The 20,344-nt window shown below is 33.6% G+C and overlaps 1 protein-coding gene across 4 annotated transcripts in view; it reads right to left on the reverse strand.

Annotated features, from left to right (window-relative positions):
• Positions 1-3,003: 3,003 nt before the first annotated feature.
• PTBP2 (polypyrimidine tract binding protein 2) overlaps positions 3,004-20,344 on the reverse strand; it is an 87,388-nt gene continuing 70,047 nt past the window's right edge. Inside the window, exons 9-14 of one of the 4 annotated variants that reach the window (XM_046005612.1) lie at positions 11,747-11,901; positions 10,264-10,297; positions 9,754-9,846; positions 5,114-5,330; positions 4,932-5,009; positions 3,004-4,758 (exon numbers count right to left, since the gene is read on the reverse strand). In XM_046005612.1, coding sequence (XP_045861568.1) covers positions 4,626-4,758; positions 4,932-5,009; positions 5,114-5,330; positions 9,754-9,846; positions 10,264-10,297; positions 11,747-11,901 — 710 coding nt within the window. In that variant the 3' untranslated portion in view covers positions 3,004-4,625. The remainder of the gene's footprint in view (positions 4,759-4,931; positions 5,010-5,113; positions 5,331-9,753; positions 9,847-10,263; positions 10,298-11,746; positions 11,902-20,344) is intronic. The other 3 variants (XM_046005628.1, XM_046005619.1, XM_046005636.1) reach the window with 3 other exon arrangements.

A 20,344-nucleotide genomic window follows, 5' to 3' on the forward strand; every position in this document is an offset into this window, starting at 1 on the left:
TCTTACACATAATTTCAGCTTTTAAGATACTATCAGCAGTTCCTTGCTTTTCACATCTTTACATTAGGAGAAACTTGATACTCCAACAACTTATTCAATATTTGTTAAAAAATTATTTAAAAGCCTTAAAATTGGTTAAATGTCATGAGATTTGATGAGGGGAGCACAGATGTCCAAATATCTCAATCCTAAAAAATTTAGGCTACAGAATACAGAACAAATATAAAACAAGAGCAACCGCTGAATTTAAAAAATAAAAAATAAAAAAACAAAAACAAACACTCAATTCAAGGTAATGATTACCTCTGGGGAAGGTATGGCGTAGGGACTAGATCAGGAAGTACACAGGAATGTCAGTTCAATCTGTAATGTTTTATTTAAGTCATGTGTTAAAATTATAAAGTATGGAAAGTGTTACGTGTGAAACAATCAAGTGCTAAATGCATAGTGTTCATTTGATTTTCTCTGTATTCTTCTGCATATCTGAACACTTCTTGTCCTTAATGTGAATAATCTGCTATTTCAACATGTATACTTTCATTTGCAAAACCTAAAGTGAAAAGAAAAAACTTAAACACTGTGTATTTAGAATAGAAACTAACCATAAAATTAAGATTTTTGATAAGTACACAAATTCTAATACTGTGGCTTAAAATATTTTTCTAGAAACATACAGCTACAAAAGAAACCTATTATGCTCAAGTTCACTAAACAATATTGTACCCTTTTTTCCTGAATGAACAATTCAGATTCATTTTAAAATATGTCAGTGAGGAAACTTAGTTCTAACTATTCAAAGGAATATCTTTTCTTCTTTTCATAGCCTTCAAAGTCTTTAAGTGTTAGAATTACGTCCAAGATTCACAGCAACCTTTGAAGTTTTTTTTGTGCATATACACACACACACATACACACGTGTGTGTGTGTATATATATATCCCATTTATAAGTAGAGCCTATAATTAAATACATATCTATGTTCAATTATTGGGCTATCAAATAGTTCAAACAGAAAATTTAAGAATAATAAATCTAGTCCCCTTTCATTTGGTTTTGGGATGCATTATATACTTGCATTCTCCATCTTTTTGCTTTACTGGACTGACACTTAAAAAATAATTTTAGGCCATTAAAAAATATTTCCTTGTAGCAAAAAAGGCAGTAGGATATGATTTATTGTTGGTAAGTTTTCTACAGGCTAATCTAGCAGTCCTAGAACTTTGGCATTGTTACATTTTCTCTTACACAGCAGTTTACCACACAGCGTTTCTGCATTTATCCTGTTTGAGCTTCACAGTAATTCTGTGACATGGGCAGAGCAGAATTTATTGCCTCCATTTTATAGATGAAGGATACTGAGGCTTAGAAAAGTGACTTATCCTTTGCCTAGAAACTACATGGTGTGCCAAAGAGAACTACAGGAACAAATTTAGTGTAATTTGGTTAGACTAATTTTAAATCTTAAACTGCCTCAAAACATATTCCTAACATAACAAAGAATGATTTGTTACCCTTCCTGGTTAAGCCAAGGTATTCATAGTGGCTTTCAAATGCTAAATCACATTTCTGATGTTAAATATAAATGCATATGAATCCATTCCTTAAGTAGATGCTTTGAAACCCATTTCCAAATAAATCTTAATGTCAAAAAACCAGGTTTTCTATCTCAGTCAAAAAAAAAACCTAACTATTCAAGGTAAGGCCTATTAACAAGTAGCTAAGTCAGACGACACTTCACTGTTCACTAGTTCACTGTGAAAGACTGAGGCATATAGAGGTAATGAGGACAATGCTGACAGTATTTTCACCTAGCACTTTAGCAACTTAGATATGACAAGAACTGGGTTAATTTAATATACCAAATTTTAAATATTCTACAATGTCAAAATTACCACTTCACTGACTTGGTGCTTTGGAAGGAAGGCTGTAGAGACTGAAGAACCTGCCATTCCCTGGGGAGGAAGAAATTTGGTGTCTGGTTATCCTCCGTAGGAAGTACTTTGAACTCTCCCCAGCTCAGCAACTTCAGGACCTTCCTTTCTTCATTCAACCCAAAGTCAGCCACAAAGAGTACTTGAAAGGTGGCTAAGTACCTATTTTCAGTGTTTCAACCACTACCCAATACTGAGAAAAAAGTTCTCTTAGAAGAAATTTTGTTCAGTTACTATTGATTAGCCGTGGTATTTATTGGTTTTTTATTTTAGGCATCTGCTGTTGCTTTGAATGCTTCTGTTGTATAATCCCATTTTAAGAAGAAAAAATACGAGATCACCTAGCTTCCAAAGAACCCCAAGTTGCTGACTCAAATGTAAGCAATTGTTTTATTTACTATATTCTTCTTAGAGATAACTGAATTGTTGTATTAATATAGCACATTTACAGTTATCTCCTACTCCTTCGTTTTTTTATTCTCCTACTGTGTATGAATTTTGCATAATTCTTAGTTATTTCATAGCAAAACAAACCTATGGAACATGTATTAACTCTATAGTTACCTGACACCAATATATTTTTAAAAAGTGACCAAAAATATGAGTTACACATAACAGCACCCTAGCTGAACTCCTTTACAAAAAAAAAAAAAAAAAAAAAAAATGGAAGTTGTAACATCACAATTACACTTAAGTTTTAAAATACCTGAATGTGTCATATTCCCACCCATGGCAAAAAACAGACCAAATGTTACTGTTTCTTCCCAATAACATCCAGTACCCTTTGTTAAAACTCACAAGGTAATCTAAGATTAGCAGGAAATCTTTAGCAGACACAAAAGATGAAAGATGAAACTGCAGCAAGAGAGCATGGCAAATCCAAAAGATCTATTAGTGCATAAATCTACTGGAAAAAAAACAACAACAACAAAAGAGATAGAAAGAATTAACAAGATACAGTAAAAGTTATGTCTTTAAAGCAGTAGATTATAACAGGGTGGGAAATGTTTAATATGTGTCCTCCTGAAAAGCAGTTACCATCTTTTAAATTAAAAAAAAAAAAACAGCTGGTATATTTTCACAGCATCTAGATTTATTTATGGTATAAAGCCATAGAATTGTAATATTATTACTCCTTTCCCACCCTGGCAGAGAATAAACATGAATTCAGAAGCACAGTGGAGTGAAAAACAAAGAGGAGAGAGAAAAGGCAGCAGAGAAAGACAGAAAAGGTGAATACAGAGCTACAGAAGTGTTTATTGAGCATGCTACAGAGGTAAGCAGAGTACACACAAAAGGAAATTAAACAACCATCAAACCTCCCAACTTTGTTAGAAAATTAATTTTTAATTGTGCCACTTTCAAACTATACTGAATTTTACATTTCTAAAGATGTAAAAACTCAACTAATAGAAAATATACATGACCATTCTGTCTACATAGATAACAGAATCTATGAATCTTGAAACTAAGTACATCAATTTCAAAAAGTATTGGTCATTTAAACAGAATCAACAATTCAGATTGACAAGAACTGTTCAAATTAATTTGACCTGTAGATTCTGAGCCATGTTTTTATTAAAGTCAGATCTATTCCTAAATACAAAATATTTTGAAGATTTATTAAAACTGAATATTACAATGCAAGGTAAATTAAGACTAAAGGCACATAAACTTTGGTCCCACCTGGTTGTCAGTTTTAGAAAACTGCCACAAAATTAATCTTCCTGCAAATTTTCGCAGTACACTTTCTTTATCTTTGAAAAATACATGCACCAGTTCCTGAACTAGCTAGACCAGTCTGCACATGCTCAGAAATCCACAACCATATTCCAAATCTTAATTACAAACTAAGGATGGCAATATATATTTAAATGCACGTAAGTCATGTCAACTTCAAAAACATCTACGAAAAATATTCAGCCACAAACAAGACATTACTTAGTGCTGACATTTATATGATACGTCCCACAAGAGTGTGTACAAAAAGGTTAAGATTCCACAATGCTTTCCACATAGGGCTCAAACTTACAGAAATCACTTTGTTGTCTTAAGAAATTAATACTCTGCATCTTGTTAATTTTAACTAATGCCTACATTCATAACTGAATCTAGACCAGAATTGTGAGATACAAAAGGCCAATGTTTTTTTAAAGCAAAAAAGCCTAAGGTAGTAAAAACTAAAAAAAAATGCTGCTTTAATTCTTTCAGTATCATGTATCTTATTTGATTAAATAGAAAGAAATGTGACAAGCCAATAATTCAAAATAAGTTCCAAGCAGGAGAAACAAAAACTTAACCTTTTTACACACCCCTGCCTAAACATATTGTAATTCCCATATAACAATGTGCCCTAGACAACCAATTCCTTTTTCCTAGTAAATGCACAATAGCAACACTAGTTTTCCTTTTTAAGGCACGTATGTCAACTAAGTTGAAAAAGGAAAGTATAATTAAACTAAAATCATAAACAGACAATAAAAATGGCCTCCCTATAGAACAGATGAAATACAGCAGTTAATAACTCTGCCTTTACATATGCCATTTCATTTTATAACCAAGGAATGATAACAGCATGAAAAAAAAAAGGAAACAACAACAAAATAAATCAAACTCTGGTCCCCACTTTTCTGAACAGTCAATAGGTGATGACACCAAACAATGTGATACACCCTCAAGCTTCACCTCCCCCTTTTTAAATTGTTGACTTAGAGAAAGACACTCTCAGATGATGGTTTTCACCAAGGTTGTAATTATGAAGATCAATCAAGGCCTGGATAGCTTCTTCCACTGTTGCCATCTGAAGAAGAGCCATTTTGTGATCTCTTCTGAAACAAAATTATGAAATTAGATACTTCATAAAAATTAGGAAGGGCTTAAATACTTGAATTTTTACCCATTCTAGAATCAACCTCCATAAACAAAGAGGACAAAAATTACTATGATGACAGTTTTTAACTTCTATGAAGTCACTGATTTAAAGACAAGAAAGCTTGCTTACTGAAAAAACTTAAATGCTTTCACAGTGCCCCCAGTGTTAGCAAACAGTGTTCGTAGATCCTCTTCTGCTACTGAAGGACTAGGAAAATAGGATGGAAAACAAAAAAGGTAAAGATTAATAATACATTTTATGTTTTACTCTTAAAATGTACTCCCTTAAAAAACCCCAAGTTTCATACTTACGGGATATTGGATAGGTGAAGGGTTGCAGAAGGAGGAAAAATGTTCTGAAAATTTTTGGATCCAGGTTTCTTAAAACGATGCAATGGGGAATTACCAAAATCCTTTGTTAGCCCTTGATCATCAAGTCCCTCTCGAGGTAGTTGTACAGTCTGATGTTTAGACAGAGTAACACGAATAATTTTGCCATACATTTTCTGTCCATTAAGATGATTCATGGCTGTAAAAAGAAAAAATGCTTATTAAAAAACAATATTAACAAAGTCCAAAGGCAAAAAGAATTCTTTAGAATAGAAATAACTGAATTCTATGATTTTTAAAATAAATCTTAAGTTTACAACAGCCCTTGGTGACAAAATGATTTAAATTTATTTGCACTAGACAAGCATTCTGGCAAAAAAGCCAGTTTTCTGTCATAGGATGAAAATCCTGATTATGAATCTCTCTCTTCCTTGCCAATCCTGCTGATAAGTCATATACTTAGTTGCTGCAGAAAGAAACTTCGTACTCATCTATAACTTTTTCTCCCTTCTGCCCCACAACCTAATTGCCAAGTCCTAGAATACCCTTCTTCCTAATTATCCCTCAATTCATCTCTCTATTCTCCACTTTTCACTGTCACAATGTTTTGATCTGTATAACTCAGTCTCCTAATTTATCTTCCTGTTGGATTTTTTTCTACTTTTCTCCAACCCATTCTATTATACAGCAGCTAGATGAACTCTATAAATTCCAAATCTGATGTCATTACTTGCTTAAAATCCTTAAGGTCAGACTAGGAAAGGTATAAGCCATATTAAAGAATGAAATCTCCTCAGCCTCTTTGAACATATTTCTTGATGATGTAAAACAGTATCAACTACTTTGTAAGTACTGATAATCAAGTGTAAGACAAAAACCATCCTACCCGTCATGGAACTTGTGGTATTTTAGTACTATACTTCCTGGCACTTTAGGCTTCAGCTATATAAAACCTGTCTCCTTGGTATGCTAGTTTTTCTCACCTTTAGCCCTGTGTGCATGCTGTTCTATGTATAAAATTTCCCAATCATCTAAAATCATCTGAGTCCCAAATTTTCTCACTAGTTCCACTGCATTTCACATATTTTTAATTTTCACTTATGAAATCATTATTCATAGAGATGGTACATACAACTATTAAAATTTACTTGAATTGCAAAACTTTTTTAAAGTTCTATCATTCTGTTGCTTATGATAAAGTGCTATTAGCTCACACAAATGTGTTTTAAGGAATGAATCTGGGGAAAAAAGTGGTGTAAAGAAGTAGATTAATAAGGCTGTTATAAAGAAAGCTATCTTAGTTCAGCTTTGAAAAGTTATGAAAAGACTGCACAAACAGTTGAGTTTTGATAAACTGAAGGGCAGAAATAAGAAAACAGTAAACTCCTAGGCATAGTACCTCTACTATGTACCTGTACCAAGAGGAGATGGATGATAGAGAACTGGGATTTAAATAAAGCAAAATAACCAAAGAGCTAACTCTGGAAGTAGTCAGGTAGTGAGAGGTATTTTAGGCAGTAATCTCAAGTGGATGAGAGCTGAAGATTGAGTCAAGCATCACGCTTTTTAAGTATTTTAAAAAAAGAAGCTTGTCAAAAACTGAGGCACAAGAGTATCAAACAAAAAGCAGATTACTTGAATTACTAATTTAAGCTGAATCCAGTTTAAGTAACAGGATTCTACCTTGAAATCGGTTATAAGAAATAAGGGGTAAATGGACAAAGCAATCAATGATAAAGGAGGAAATGGCCAATGTTGCACAGTGGAAATGGCACTTTTGGTTGAAAATAATCTTTTACTTTTCCCTTAATCTCTGAAGAAGATATTAATAACAAATTTAAGAGATGGTAAAAAATAATTTATAGATTTTTATACAGGAGTTTATAAAATGTGGAACTGGAGTTTATCAGTAAGTATCTCCTTTATAATTCAAAGTATTATTTGTGTCGCCTCTCATTTTTAAAAAAATGAATCTCAACATCCACTTCTCTATTTTATTAACTACTCAAAGACCCAGCTTCTAGCTTTTTTTTCTCTTGTCTTTTATACCAATGATTTCTAGTCTTGTCTATTATTATCATCTCCTTTCCTTGGGTTTATACCAACATATGAAGTTAACCTCCTGTTAAAACACCATTTTCACTGTGCTAGACATATCTACTTTGTATAGTACTTTAATAATTTAGAATACTTAAAACTAAAACAATAAAGTAATTGAGAAATTCTAAATATATCTTTTTGTTATCAACTCTAAATTGTGCAACAGAGAATAGGGTCTACAGGATACTCACTCTTTGCTTTATTGAAGCCTGCTTTTGTAAATATTCCCATATATACTTAAAAAACAAATGCATAATTCTGTATGTGTAATTCTGTTAAGGTAATTGTGTCATACCACTTGGAAATCTTGTTTCATGATATAAGTAGATTTTTTTTATGCTTAGGAAGTAGTATGAGGGAAATACAGAGAATTAAGAGACAGTAGTGTTTAAATGTGAATGAGATTGCTGCAAACCTTAGAGGCCATGTTAAATCATTTGAGACCACAGTTTAAAGATTTGCAAACATTAAGATATTTTTTTAAATAAACATTCTACCATGCCTATTTTAGTGTTTTCTTAAATTGGATGTTTTAAGAATTTGTATATGTTATCCTTAAATGGTATTCTGTTAAAATTCTTCTACTAAAGTTCAAAGAGTAGTAGCTCCTTCATGTTCTATTTCCAAATAGAGTTCTATGAAAACCAAAAGGAGAACAGTGCCCAGAAATAAAGCATATTAAATTTTTTAAATTCTCACTAATTTTTTTCAATATTAAAGGTATTAATGGTGTGAGTGACATATATTTATGGTCATCTACTTCGGAAAACCAAAATCTAGCCAAGAGAAATACATTTACAATTAAATATAGTTCAAAAAATATAATTTGTCAAAGCTTTATTAAAAAGGTCTTAGGGGCGCCTGGGTGGCTCAGTGGGTTAAAGCCTCTGCCTTCAGCTCAGGTCATGATCCCAGGGTCCTGGGATCGAGCCCCGCATCGGGCTCTCTGCTCAGCAGGGAGCCTGCTTCCTCCCCTCTCTCTGCCTGCTTCTCGTCTCTGTCAAATAAATAAATAAAGTCTTAAAAAAAAAAAAAGTCTTAAAAGAAGCAGGCATAAAAGATTTACAAATGCTAAGGACTGTTATGCACTGAATTATATTCTCCCAGAAGTCCAGTGTCCTTATATGAGGAAGAGAAACCCAGAGAGCTCAGAGGAAAGTCCATGTGAGGACACACGGAGAAGTTAGTCATCTGCAAGCCAGGAAGAAAGCTCTTAGAAACAATCTGCTGGCACAAGTTTCTGTTGTTTAAGCCACTCAGTCTGTGATATTTTGTTTTAGCAGCCCAAGCAAACTAATAAAATTATGGTAAAAATTAAAATGCGACTTATTTAAAATAGTCCTTATATAAAAAATATCCAGAAGAGTTAGGTTAAATTCTCCATCAGGTACTTCTCAACCATGATGCCTGCATATCCTTTATATGTAGGGTAATGCCACCCACAGCTCACACAGATGGAAAAAAATGAAACATTTGAGAAAGCTCTAATGCTTTGTAAAATGCTACTTACAAATGGCCATGACTACCCCTACCAGAGCACAGATATACACACAGCAGAAGAAAGAAACATTTACTAGGCAGCTAGGACATGATTAGCACTTTTATAAATCTTTCACTGAAGATGGGTATCTCCATTTTAAAAAGTAGAGAGCCAGATGTATAGTTTTATATGTTGTCTGAGCTACCACGATAGCTGGTAAGGAACAATGAAATTCAAACTTACTTCTATCTGCTACCAAAGGCCAACTGTATCACACTTTCAAGTTTATGAGTTTTACTGGGTGTTAAGAGCAAAAACACATAGCCCTCACATGAAAAATGACAAATTTCAGAATTAACAATGTGAAAACAACCAACGTGAGGCATCATCATCCCTGAATCTCAATGAGCAGAATTATAAGAACATGTTATTTACAGTCTTAGCACATTGTGAATATGCAATTGTATTCCAGATTCATGTGATCTGACTTTGTATATAAAGACAAATGAAACATTATTTACCTAAGTAGAGAATATATGTGTGATTTGACTCAAGTACATTTTAAAATTCCAAAAGGGATTAACAATGGTATATGTGGCACAAGTTTTTCAATTTGTAAAAACTCAGTATCTCTAAAATACTTTTTACATGTGACTCTCTCCGTTACTAAGTTTAAACAACTACTTAGAATAATTAAAATCAGGATTCCATAGATTATATGAACAGTTAACTTCTATTATAGAGAGTAACCAGGAAAGAAAAATACTAAAGATCTTTAATATAAATGGTATCATTATTATGTGAAACTGTTACTGCAATTTTGGAGTCCAAACCTTTTTCCATTAGATTGTACTTAAGGATTGGTAAGAGGACAGCAGAATATGCAAACATGTTCATCATGTATAAATACATTAAAGTAAGCAAATTAACAAGACATTTTGAACTCAGCTATAAAAAAGAATGATTTTCTACTTCCATAAAGGGGTTTTTATTAACAGATTCAGATTTAAAGATGTATAGCTAACACACAGCTTAATCTTACCAAGTTGTGATTGGTTTCCATCAGCCATCTGTATCAGAGCACTGTCTTTCTTATTGTACAAAATCTTCACACGCTGCACATCTCCATAAACACCTTTTTTGGAGCCACAGAGAGGTAATCCAAAAATGGAATTAATTTTACATGCAAGTCAGCTGGAGATTATCTTTCTGACATATTAATGAAACATTCAGACATCAACATGATCACTCATTCAAACTCATCATTCTCACAAATGAATAAAGAAGATCAAGATTTTGAACAGTGAATTTTGAAAAGAATAATTTTTGATAAACCCTCAAAGCTATGTGAATGATATTAAATTAAAGACCATGCAAAATAAATCAGCATGCATTAAAACAAATTTTGTGTCTATGGAGAGTTTTAAATAGCAAAGAAAAATAGCAAAAGATTTACTATTCAACTTTAAGCCAAAGTGCTAGCTACAAATAAGAATTAAGGTGAAACAAAAATCAAATCAATAATAAAAGTATAGTGCTAACAATAACATACCGAAGAGGGTAAACAGACTTTGGGGCGTAACCATCTTTAGAAGGAGAGAAGAGCAAGCAGCGTAAGACAAGAAGAGAGAAGAGTCGAGGAAGAGCGGAGATGAACAGATCATCCATAACGAAGGGTGGTTCCCGCAGAATGGTGAGGTGGTCATGGATCATGGTTCAAGGCGGTTAATTGGGGCAAGTTGGTCCGAGGAACATTTGTTCAAGCACAGAAGCATGAACATAGGGAATGGAGACAGGGAATGAAGACAAGGACAAGGAAAATAAAGGATAAGACAGGGAAGGGAATGGGCATTTGGGAAAAGACAAGGAAAGGGAAGGTGAACACACAGGGGAAAGGATGAAATGGGGAAGGGAAACAGCAATGCAGAAGAAAAAAATAAGGAATTGGGGAACAAAAAAAAAAATAAAATATAGGTCAGTACATAGGAAATGCAGGAATTTGGTCAGAAAATGGTTGGTTTATGTACTGTACAAGAAAAACTGAGTAAAATGTAGTCATCCAAGACAAATATGGGTAAAGTACATCTATATCAAAGAGTAAATTACAGCATTTCATCTCAACATAGGGAAGGAAAGCATGCACAGGAATTTTAAACTTTGAACTTTAACTGCATAAGCATGGCTGGTTATGAAATGCAGGCAAAATTCTTAAAAGAAAAACAAAGGCACTCTGATTCAAACATTTTAGCATGCACAACTGTGAATGACAATAGTATTAAATGATAAAATAAGCTTAATGTTCGTATTAACAGAGGCCAATTAAAAATGAAACAAATATTATAATTGGACATTGTAAACTGATACACTGAGCTTCCCACATTTCATACCAGCTTTCATAGCAATCAAAATAAAATATACCAGACATAAAATGTACAACTAAAGAAAATAACTCAGCAATAAGTTTTATTTAACGGGGAGGGGGGGATAAAGTTGAAAATTATTTTTAGAAGACAATGACTAATAACTGCAAAGAAAAAATTACTAAGAAAGACTGGAAGAGTGCCTCGTCAAGATCTTTGGAAGAACCTTCAAAGAAAAATGTATTAGAGTAGTTCACATAAAATAAGATTTAAAAAAATGCAATGACACATAAGCATGAAATGAACAAGCAAATAATTAGAAAAGGCAAAGAACAAAATTGTTTTACAGTTAAATCTGCAAATTAGATCACATTTGCCTTTGAGAACAACAAAAAGAAAAAGCCATACTATAGTACTTCACCATATTTTTCTTAGGAAAAATAGGTAGTTAGGTTAATAATAATAATAATAATAAATATATATATATATGACTGTCTAAGGAAATATTACCTAAACAAGTACATAGATTTTATTCAGAAGTAGAAACATACAGAAAATACTTTGACTAATGAATGTACATAAAAAGAAAGGCAAGTGCAAAATGAAATAAACATGAGAAACTTTCACAAATGAAATGGAGTTAAAGAATGAACATTAGAAAATTATTTTACTAACCTCTTCATTTAAATTGCTAACCAACAGGACTGTATTGCCACCAGCTGAGACTCCAGGCATACCCACTCGGCCAGCAGCAGCTGCAGCAGCTGCTGCAGCAGCATTTGGAATAGCCAAAGGACTCAGAGCTCCTGGAACAGCTGCAACAGGAAGCCCTAATTTTAAAATAAAGCATATTTTACGAAACACACACAAGTCGTTTACAAAAACCAATTTAAGCACGATGGCTGCATGGCTTAGGGCTGACCATTCCAAATGGTTCCTGAAAGTTAATTTTTATAACATTTAGAAAAATGATTTGCTGATAATGTAGCAGAGAAAATTAACTGGTTTCAATGAAATCATTCAATATTAGGGCTAAGGTACATACCTGTAGTATGCTAAAAAATTAAATATATAATATTTCATTTCCTATAGAAAAGCAAACAAAGCATAAAGAATATGATATTTCTAAATCAGAAACCTGAAAAATTCACTTCCATGGTTTATAGCAAGAAGGCATATCTAAAATAAATATCATCTTCAACAATAAAACATACGAATGCTATCTTCTTCATAAATTCATTTTGAAATCAGATGATCACAGCTTATGAAACAAATATAATAAGGTCTTCAGTTCTTGGAGACATATCACCCGGAACATCATTATTTAATTCATTCAAATGACCTAAAGAAAAACTTACCAAAGTTTATTTGCCTTAATTTCACACTCAAGTAGTTATAATGAACACAACAAATTTCTCAAACACAACATTTCCCCAGTCTGTTAATACACAAGCTTTCTCTTTCTTCCTATCTTTAGCCTACCAGTTTTAACATTTCATTATTTCTATTGCTCTACTTCCCAGGCTTACTGTTGTTCTATCATCTTTAAGATACTCTATTTATTCTAGAGAGAATTTTGTCTCATCCTTTTTTATCCACATTATAATTAATAAACTCAAAATCCTTCCCTCCCTTCAATTCTTAGATACCAGTTTGTATCTCAATAAATACTAGTTCACTAATGAATTATTTATTTTTCTCCTTCCCATGAAAAAGGAAACATCCAACCTACGTGAAGTTAATGCATAACATACCTGGATAGACATGGCCCTGAGTACTGTTGTCCCGTTAAGTTCATGTTTTATTTCTTCTTTTCTCTTTCCACCAGCCTTCTTGTGTATGTCATAAGGATGTGCTGTCGCCTTTGGTTTCAGATCTCTTCAAGATTTTAGCCAAGTTTTTTTTTAATCTTTCTACTTTATAGAAACTATGATTTTACTGACAGTCTGAAGAGTCAAGATTCACAATTCCTAATCTCTTCAGTTCCTGACTTAAAATTTTTCCCTCCAATTTCTTTTTATCTTTTCTCTCTAAGCAGTTCAACAGTGGAATAACACTTTTTTCAATCTTTTTGTGGATGAGTTTTAATGCCTTTTGCCCACTTTTCCAGATTACCCCTTTTTCTTATTTCTTCATTTTCTTTTTTTAGATTTTACTCTTTGTTATGGAAATTATCCAACATTAAAGAGAGAGAGAGACACACTAGAATAACAAACCCCACATACCCATCACACTGGTTTATCAAGTATTAACTCATGGCACTCATGGCCAATCTTGTTCCATCCACTCACCCATTTTATGTATTTATAATTTTTTCCATCCTTTTTATTTTAAAAGTAAATCTCAGAAAAATTTTAAAATAAAAACTTCTCATGTCTTTAGTAGTCTTTGATGCCTTTTTGGATTCACTAGTGTGAATCTTTGTAACCGACTATTCTACAGCATGTCAAATTTCCCCATTTTAAATACTGTAGCTCTCATTATACCTTACAGGTTGCTTCCACTTAACATTCAATGTATATCTTAATTTGCTGCCAATGACAAGTATACAGATATATTACCAATTATTACACATACACTCACTGTAATTTTGTTTTTGAACACTCTTAGAAAATGACCCCTCCCCCTCCTCTTTTAATTATCACTCCTTGAAGGTATTTTTCAGATAGCTGGGACTGAATGAATGTACACAGCATTCAACTTAAGTTGATAACACAATTATTCAATAGTGGCAGAAACTCTAGATGTAGGCATTGCATTGTCAAATCATTCCCTTGTTTCCCTGTGTTTAATTGGCTACTATTCAGTAGAAAAAATAACTTAAAATTCTGTTAAATTCCTTGGTCTTAATGGGATCCAGTCAGTGGCCTAAGACAAACACCAGCAACAATACATGGCATGCAGAAGAAAAAAGTTCGGTATTAATTCTGAAATTTCGTTAAGAATAAAATATTTTTTAAAATCTATCAAAGACACCTAAGCAGCTCTTCTCCACAACCAAAAATTAAATCAGTTTAATTTCTGGTTTCATTTACAACTCTACCAAACATTTTTTAGGTCTCCCTAAACCAAAATAATTTACTGAACTAATTATAATTAGATACCAAAATTAATATAAAAAAATTCCTAAATCCCTAGCATTTTCCCTGTAAATCTCTTGACTCTTACCACCATCTTCTGTTTAATAAAATAATCCTATTCATCTAATAGAATTGTCTTCAACTTTGTATCCCCACACTGAAAAAGTTCTCAATCTTTTAGGTCTTAGGACCCCTTTACACTCTTAGAAATTACTGAGGACCACAAAGACCTTTTGTTTGAGTTATATCAATTGATATTTAACACATCAGAAATAAAAACCAAGAACTGTTTTAAAAAGAACAAGAATACATGATCATATATTCTATTAGCCTTCAAAGAAATGTATGCTAGGTGAGAATAAGAGTCAAAAGACAAATAATATTTTGGTATTATCATGAATATAGTTTTGACTTTGTTAAGAGTCTGAGAGATCTCCAGATATTTCGTGAACCACTGCCATGTATACTTCATATGATGTTATATACATATGTGGTTCTCAAGAAATACAAGGGAATTAAAAAGATACATTTATTCATTTCAAAGAAAATGCTGTAATAGAGTTTGGGTTATATAAAAAAAAAAAAAGAAAAGAAAAAAGAATGTGAGACACGCAGATAGATTACACACTACTGACACTTCCAGAATTAAGTTCTAAGTCATCTATTACTCGTCTTTCCCTGTTGACATTTCAAGGAAAATTATTAATTCATGAAACATAAAATACCAATCTACCCAAATTTGATATATCAATCTAAACAAGACAGTTTAACCTTAATACTTCATTTTTGCAGAAAGCTTCTTCTGAAATACATCTATACAATGTCAATATACAATTCAACAATCTCATTAAATTTCACCAAAATATTCAAAGGTGACAGAAAACTTGTTCAAAGAAACTAAATATTCAAGACAGTTGTTTTTTGAAATACATTTCCTGTTGAAATTTGGGTTTCATAATGAAGATAGGTAAATTGGTGGCACAGTATTTTTTAAAACATTAAGATTTATGGAACAATGATCACTGAAGACTTAAGAGAGAACTGAAATGAATTTAAAATATTAACTAAAAATTGAAAGTCCAGGCTGGAGTCCCTTTTAGTGTGACAGACTCTAAGACTTTTTTTTAAAATGCCACCTTTAATTAAACAACACTGCACTTTAGTAACAATAAGACTGCAAATTTTCTAGTGAGAAAATGGGCTCAAAGGAGATGCAATTTACCTCCTTCTTATAAGGAGATAATGGGAAGCTTAGCAAGAAGTGGAATGTAAGCTGTGAGAGCCCCACTGTTGTTACTACAATCCAAATGCTACTTCAATGTCTCCCCACTTTTTCATTTATTATCACTGTGACTGTGCTAGTATGTCAGGTTATGATATATTCTTCTATCAAGTCATTTTTTTTTTTTTCCATTTTAGGAAGCCCAGAGTATGGTGTAAGAGTACTTTAAGAGATTAGGGCAGTCATTGTCCTTGATGCCATTAGCATGTACTTTTCTTCCACTATTTCCTCCCCCAGGCTCAAAACTTTACATCTTTACACAGTTCTAAATCCCTGGAATTAGTCTTCAGTTTTTACTGGACTTTTAAACCTTTAATGAATGATTCCACAATTTCTCTCAGTATGCTCTTTTCTGAAAAATTACTGTCAATCAGAAAATTTTTTAAAAATTAGGTTTAACCTATATGTCTTCTATAACAAAAACAACCTACAAAATATTTCATGCTGTACTATTTATACCTTAATGATAAATTCTGAAAAACTATGTATTGTATTTTTCATAGGTGGGCCATCCAGCCATTTTGAGTAATTAAACAAGTTTGTAAATTTCTCATTTTAGTTCTGACACATTATTATTACTAACTATTCCTTCACTGAAATGGATGAACACACAGCCATGTATATGATATGACGTCCAGTGAGATAAAGTGATTTAACTTACTTATCCCTCATTCCTCAAGGTTACATAAACATTTTTCTCAGAAGAATTGAAGAATTAAACTTTGTTAACTTACTTTAAATCATTTACAAATTTATCTATGATTTTTAATAAAGTTTATATTTTAGATTTACAGAAAAACTGAAGATTCTACAGAGTTCCTATATAACCTGGGTACTTCTTTTTCCATTATTAACATCTCACATTAGTATAGTATAGTTGCTCCACTTAATCAGCCAAAATTGATATATTATTATTAACTAAAGTCCATACTTCATCAGATTTCTTTTGGTATGCAGCTAACATCCTTTTTTGTTCCAGGATCCCACATTACATTTAGTCATGTCTCCTTAGGCTCCTCTTGACTATGACGATCTTATCCATGATTTTTCAAGATACAAAATGTTTTATCCCTTCATTTCCCATTCTAAAACTTCTATCCAAAGTTGATTACATTTCCTTTGGCCTTACTTCTTTAATCTGTTCAAGATATCTGGTAGCTATCTCACATACTACTAAATAGAGGATTGGGGGTAGAACTTGGAGGCCCTTTCTAATTCATAAAGTATAGGGTCTTGGGTGGGGAGGGCAGTTTTTACATTTTATTTTCTGATTTGAAACTGAAACTTTCACTTTTGACAAAAATGACAAACACTATTCTTTTTTTTTTTTTTTTAAGATTTTATTTATTTATTTGACAGAGAGAGAGATCACAAGTAGGCAGAGAGGCAGGCAGAGAGAGAGGAGGAAGCAGGCTCCCTGCAGAGCAGAGAGCCCAATGTGGGGCTCAATCCCAGGACCCTGAGATCATGACCTGAGCCGAAGGCAGCGGCTTAATCCACTGAGCCACCCTGAACGCGCCCGATCTCGTCTGATCTCGGAAGCTAAGCAGGGTCGGACCTGGTTAGTACTTGGATGGGAGACAAACACTATTCTTTCCTGAAACAATCCACTCCTCCTCTTCTACCACCTTCCTTTCAATTCCTTATTTTGCCTGCGAAATCCATTCTCCTCTATCATTAACAATTGCATTTTTATTCAATGTGTTCCTTAGAGAAACTTTTTAATTAAGAGCTTGCTTTATCCCAATGAAACTTTTCTTATAACTCTCTCGAAAAGTCGTTTTTATCTCCCTAAACCCTTCCCCAAAGGAAGGAAAAAGGATGCATTATTCATCATTCTACCCTACCAGCCAATGTTGCTTTCATAACTGCAGTCCTACCACCATCAATTAAGAGATTCTGCACCAATCATTTCTCATCAAAACCACCATCAGGCCACTAGAACATTTTCTCTCATCACAGAAAGACTTCAGCACCTGGCTTTATTTCCAACTTCTCTCCCATCTTCTTCCCTCCTTTTTCTCTCATCTTGTGATATGTCAAACACACTTAGTCCATAATTTAAAACTTCTACTTTGACGATTTTTACTACATTAATCCATCTTAGCAACTTCTCTTGCCACATCTTTGATTTTTCTCTCTTTTTTGTGTTACGCCATTCATTTCTAGTATTCAAAATCCTCTTTCCTGACTTCATTCTTCCATCTTAATTCTCCTACTCCATACTACTGAACCTACTTTTAGCCTCTACGTTGACTAGCTCCCTTTCTATTTTTCCTTGGCTTGACTTTACAGTATAGCCCAAGTTGTGTTTTTTTTTTTTTTTTTTGAACGTTCTTCAATGCCATACATGGATAAATCCAATCTTGTATTCTGGCTAAACTTTCATCAGGGTAAGTACTAGAGTGAAAACATTCCAATTTTAGTATATGTGCTGCCCAAGTGAGCACTAGAGTGAAAAGATACATATACACCCCAAAATAGATTCCATAACCATTTTGGTATTTAACACTAGCTGATATCCAAGTCTATTTTCAGGTCGCCTATAAATCCACCAGACTCAAGTCCATATCCTATTCTCAATCTTGTCATGTTCAGAAAGTCTAAGAATGAGATCAGAATTTCAAGTTTTGGGGCACCTGCATGGCTCCGTGGGTTAAACCTCTGCCTTTGGCTCAGGTCATGATCCCAGGGTCCTGGGATCAAGCCCCACATAGGGCTCTCTGCTGAGCCTGTTTCCCTTCCTCTCTGCCTGCCTGCCTCTCTACCTACTTGTCATCTCTGTCAAATAAATAAATAAAATCTTAAAAAAAAAATTCAAGTTTTTCAACCAACTTAAAAAGTACTCCCTTCTTGGAGCGCCTGGGTGGCTCAGAGGGTTAACCCTCTGCCTTCAGCTTGGGTCATGATCTCGGGGTCCTGGGATCGAGCCCCACATCAGGCTCTCGGCTCAGCTGGGAGCCTGCTTCCTCCTCCCCCTCTGTCTGCCTCTCTGCCTACTTGTGAGCTCTGTCTGTCAAATAAATAAATAAAATTAAAAAAAAAAAAAAAGTACTCCCTTCTTTAATCTGTTTCCCCTTTCTCCCTTTCTTCATAAAAACAAAGAATGGTGAGAAGAAAGAATATGGACTACACAGCTGATTACTTCAGATCTGGCCCTAGCTCTACCCTTGTATCTCCCCCGCACCCCCTCCCGACAATTCTCCGTGAGCTTGATAATAATCCCTTCTAGTTTTCAGGATGATCTTAAGCAAGCAAGTACTTTTCTATTTTTTAGGCTCCAGCATTTAAACTATACTCTAGAACCAATCCTCTACAATCAGTTCTAGGACTTACGCTAGCCTTAAAAACAAATACTAGGGGTGCCTGGATGGCACAGTTGGTTAAGCATCGAACTCTTGGTTTCGGCTCAGGTCGTGATCTCAGGGTCTTGAGATCAACCCTTTGTGTAAGTCTCCGCACTTAACATGGAGTCTGCTTGAAATTTCTCTCTTCCTCCTCTCCTCCCCCTCCCATTCATGTTCTCTAAAATAAATAAATCTTCAAAAACAATCCACAAAAAACCAAACACTAGTTAATATAAAATGAACATTCATTGTATGCCAAGCACTATACAAATTGCACTTATTAACGCATTTAATCCTCACAATGGTCTTGTAACACTGTTATTATATCCGTTACAAATATGGAGGCCAAGACAGTGAAGCTGAGACAGATTTTGAACTCAGGACATCTGGATTTGGAGCCCCTATGATTATATATAGTTCCTCAGTGCAAACACATCTCCTCCCACCCTGCTTTACTCCTCAACTACCATTCCATTTCTTTTTCCTTTTTTATAGCATACTTCTTCAAAGAGTAATAAATGCTTTCTTATCATACTTAAATCCTTAATCCATTTTAATTTGATTTATACCCACCCCTCATGAATAACCTTATGGGAACTACTGAACTGAATAGGAACTTCTCATTTTAATCCTATTTATTTCATCCCTCAAGTTCTTGCTTATTTTTTCCTACAATATAAATGTGCACTGCTTAAGTCTTAATTTTAATTTCAAGTCATTAATCCTCTTGCCCTCTTATACCTGAAGAATCTTAAGCCAAGCTTTAAAAATATCACACATCTGTTCTCCCAATTCACAACTTCATGGAACTATTGTCCAAGTTGTAGGCAGAATTTCCTACTGCATAGTGGACTTCTCCCCTAGTTTAATTTTTTGTAAGTACTCATATTAATAAGATATCAAATACTATTCTTTTATGTTCACTTTTTTTCATTTTTGGTTTTCATTCACATCTCATGTCCCTGGATTAGATTCTCAACTATACCTTACTTAGAGTCTCCAGTCTCCAATATGGCTTATTAATAACTGAATGCTTGTCACTCTCTAAACATGATATATACTTTATCACATCTGCTCGTGCTCTTTTTTCTTATTATAACCAAATCAAATGGCCTTGGCCCATTAAACCCTCCCAATTTCTCCTTCAGATAATGAATCTCATCATGCATTTCACTATGCTCTAATACCACACGAACTCTATTACAGATTTCACTTTGCCTCACATGAGCTGCCTCCACCAGATTGTAAACCATATTACAGAACAGAAACCCTGTAATTCTTCTGAATTCCTGCAGTGCCTAGGACAGTGCTAAAATGAATGCAGAATAATTCAATGAATGATTTAACCAGGATGCCACTGAGGTGAGGCAGAATCCTATCAGGGATATGAAATGCTCGTGCAATTACTTAACAAGGGTATCAGAAATATCTAGGAAATGGGGCATAGAGGAAAGGTAGAAGAGTAATATCTTTAATCTGAAATCAAGATCAACAGGGAAAATAAAGTATACAAGATAAAAGAGAAGCTAAACATGAAGTTAGAAAGAACTCAGGGGGGAAAAGA

This window comes from Meles meles, chromosome 1, assembly GCF_922984935.1.
Source record: "Meles meles chromosome 1, mMelMel3.1 paternal haplotype, whole genome shotgun sequence".
Lineage (NCBI taxonomy): Eukaryota > Metazoa > Chordata > Mammalia > Carnivora > Mustelidae > Meles > Meles meles.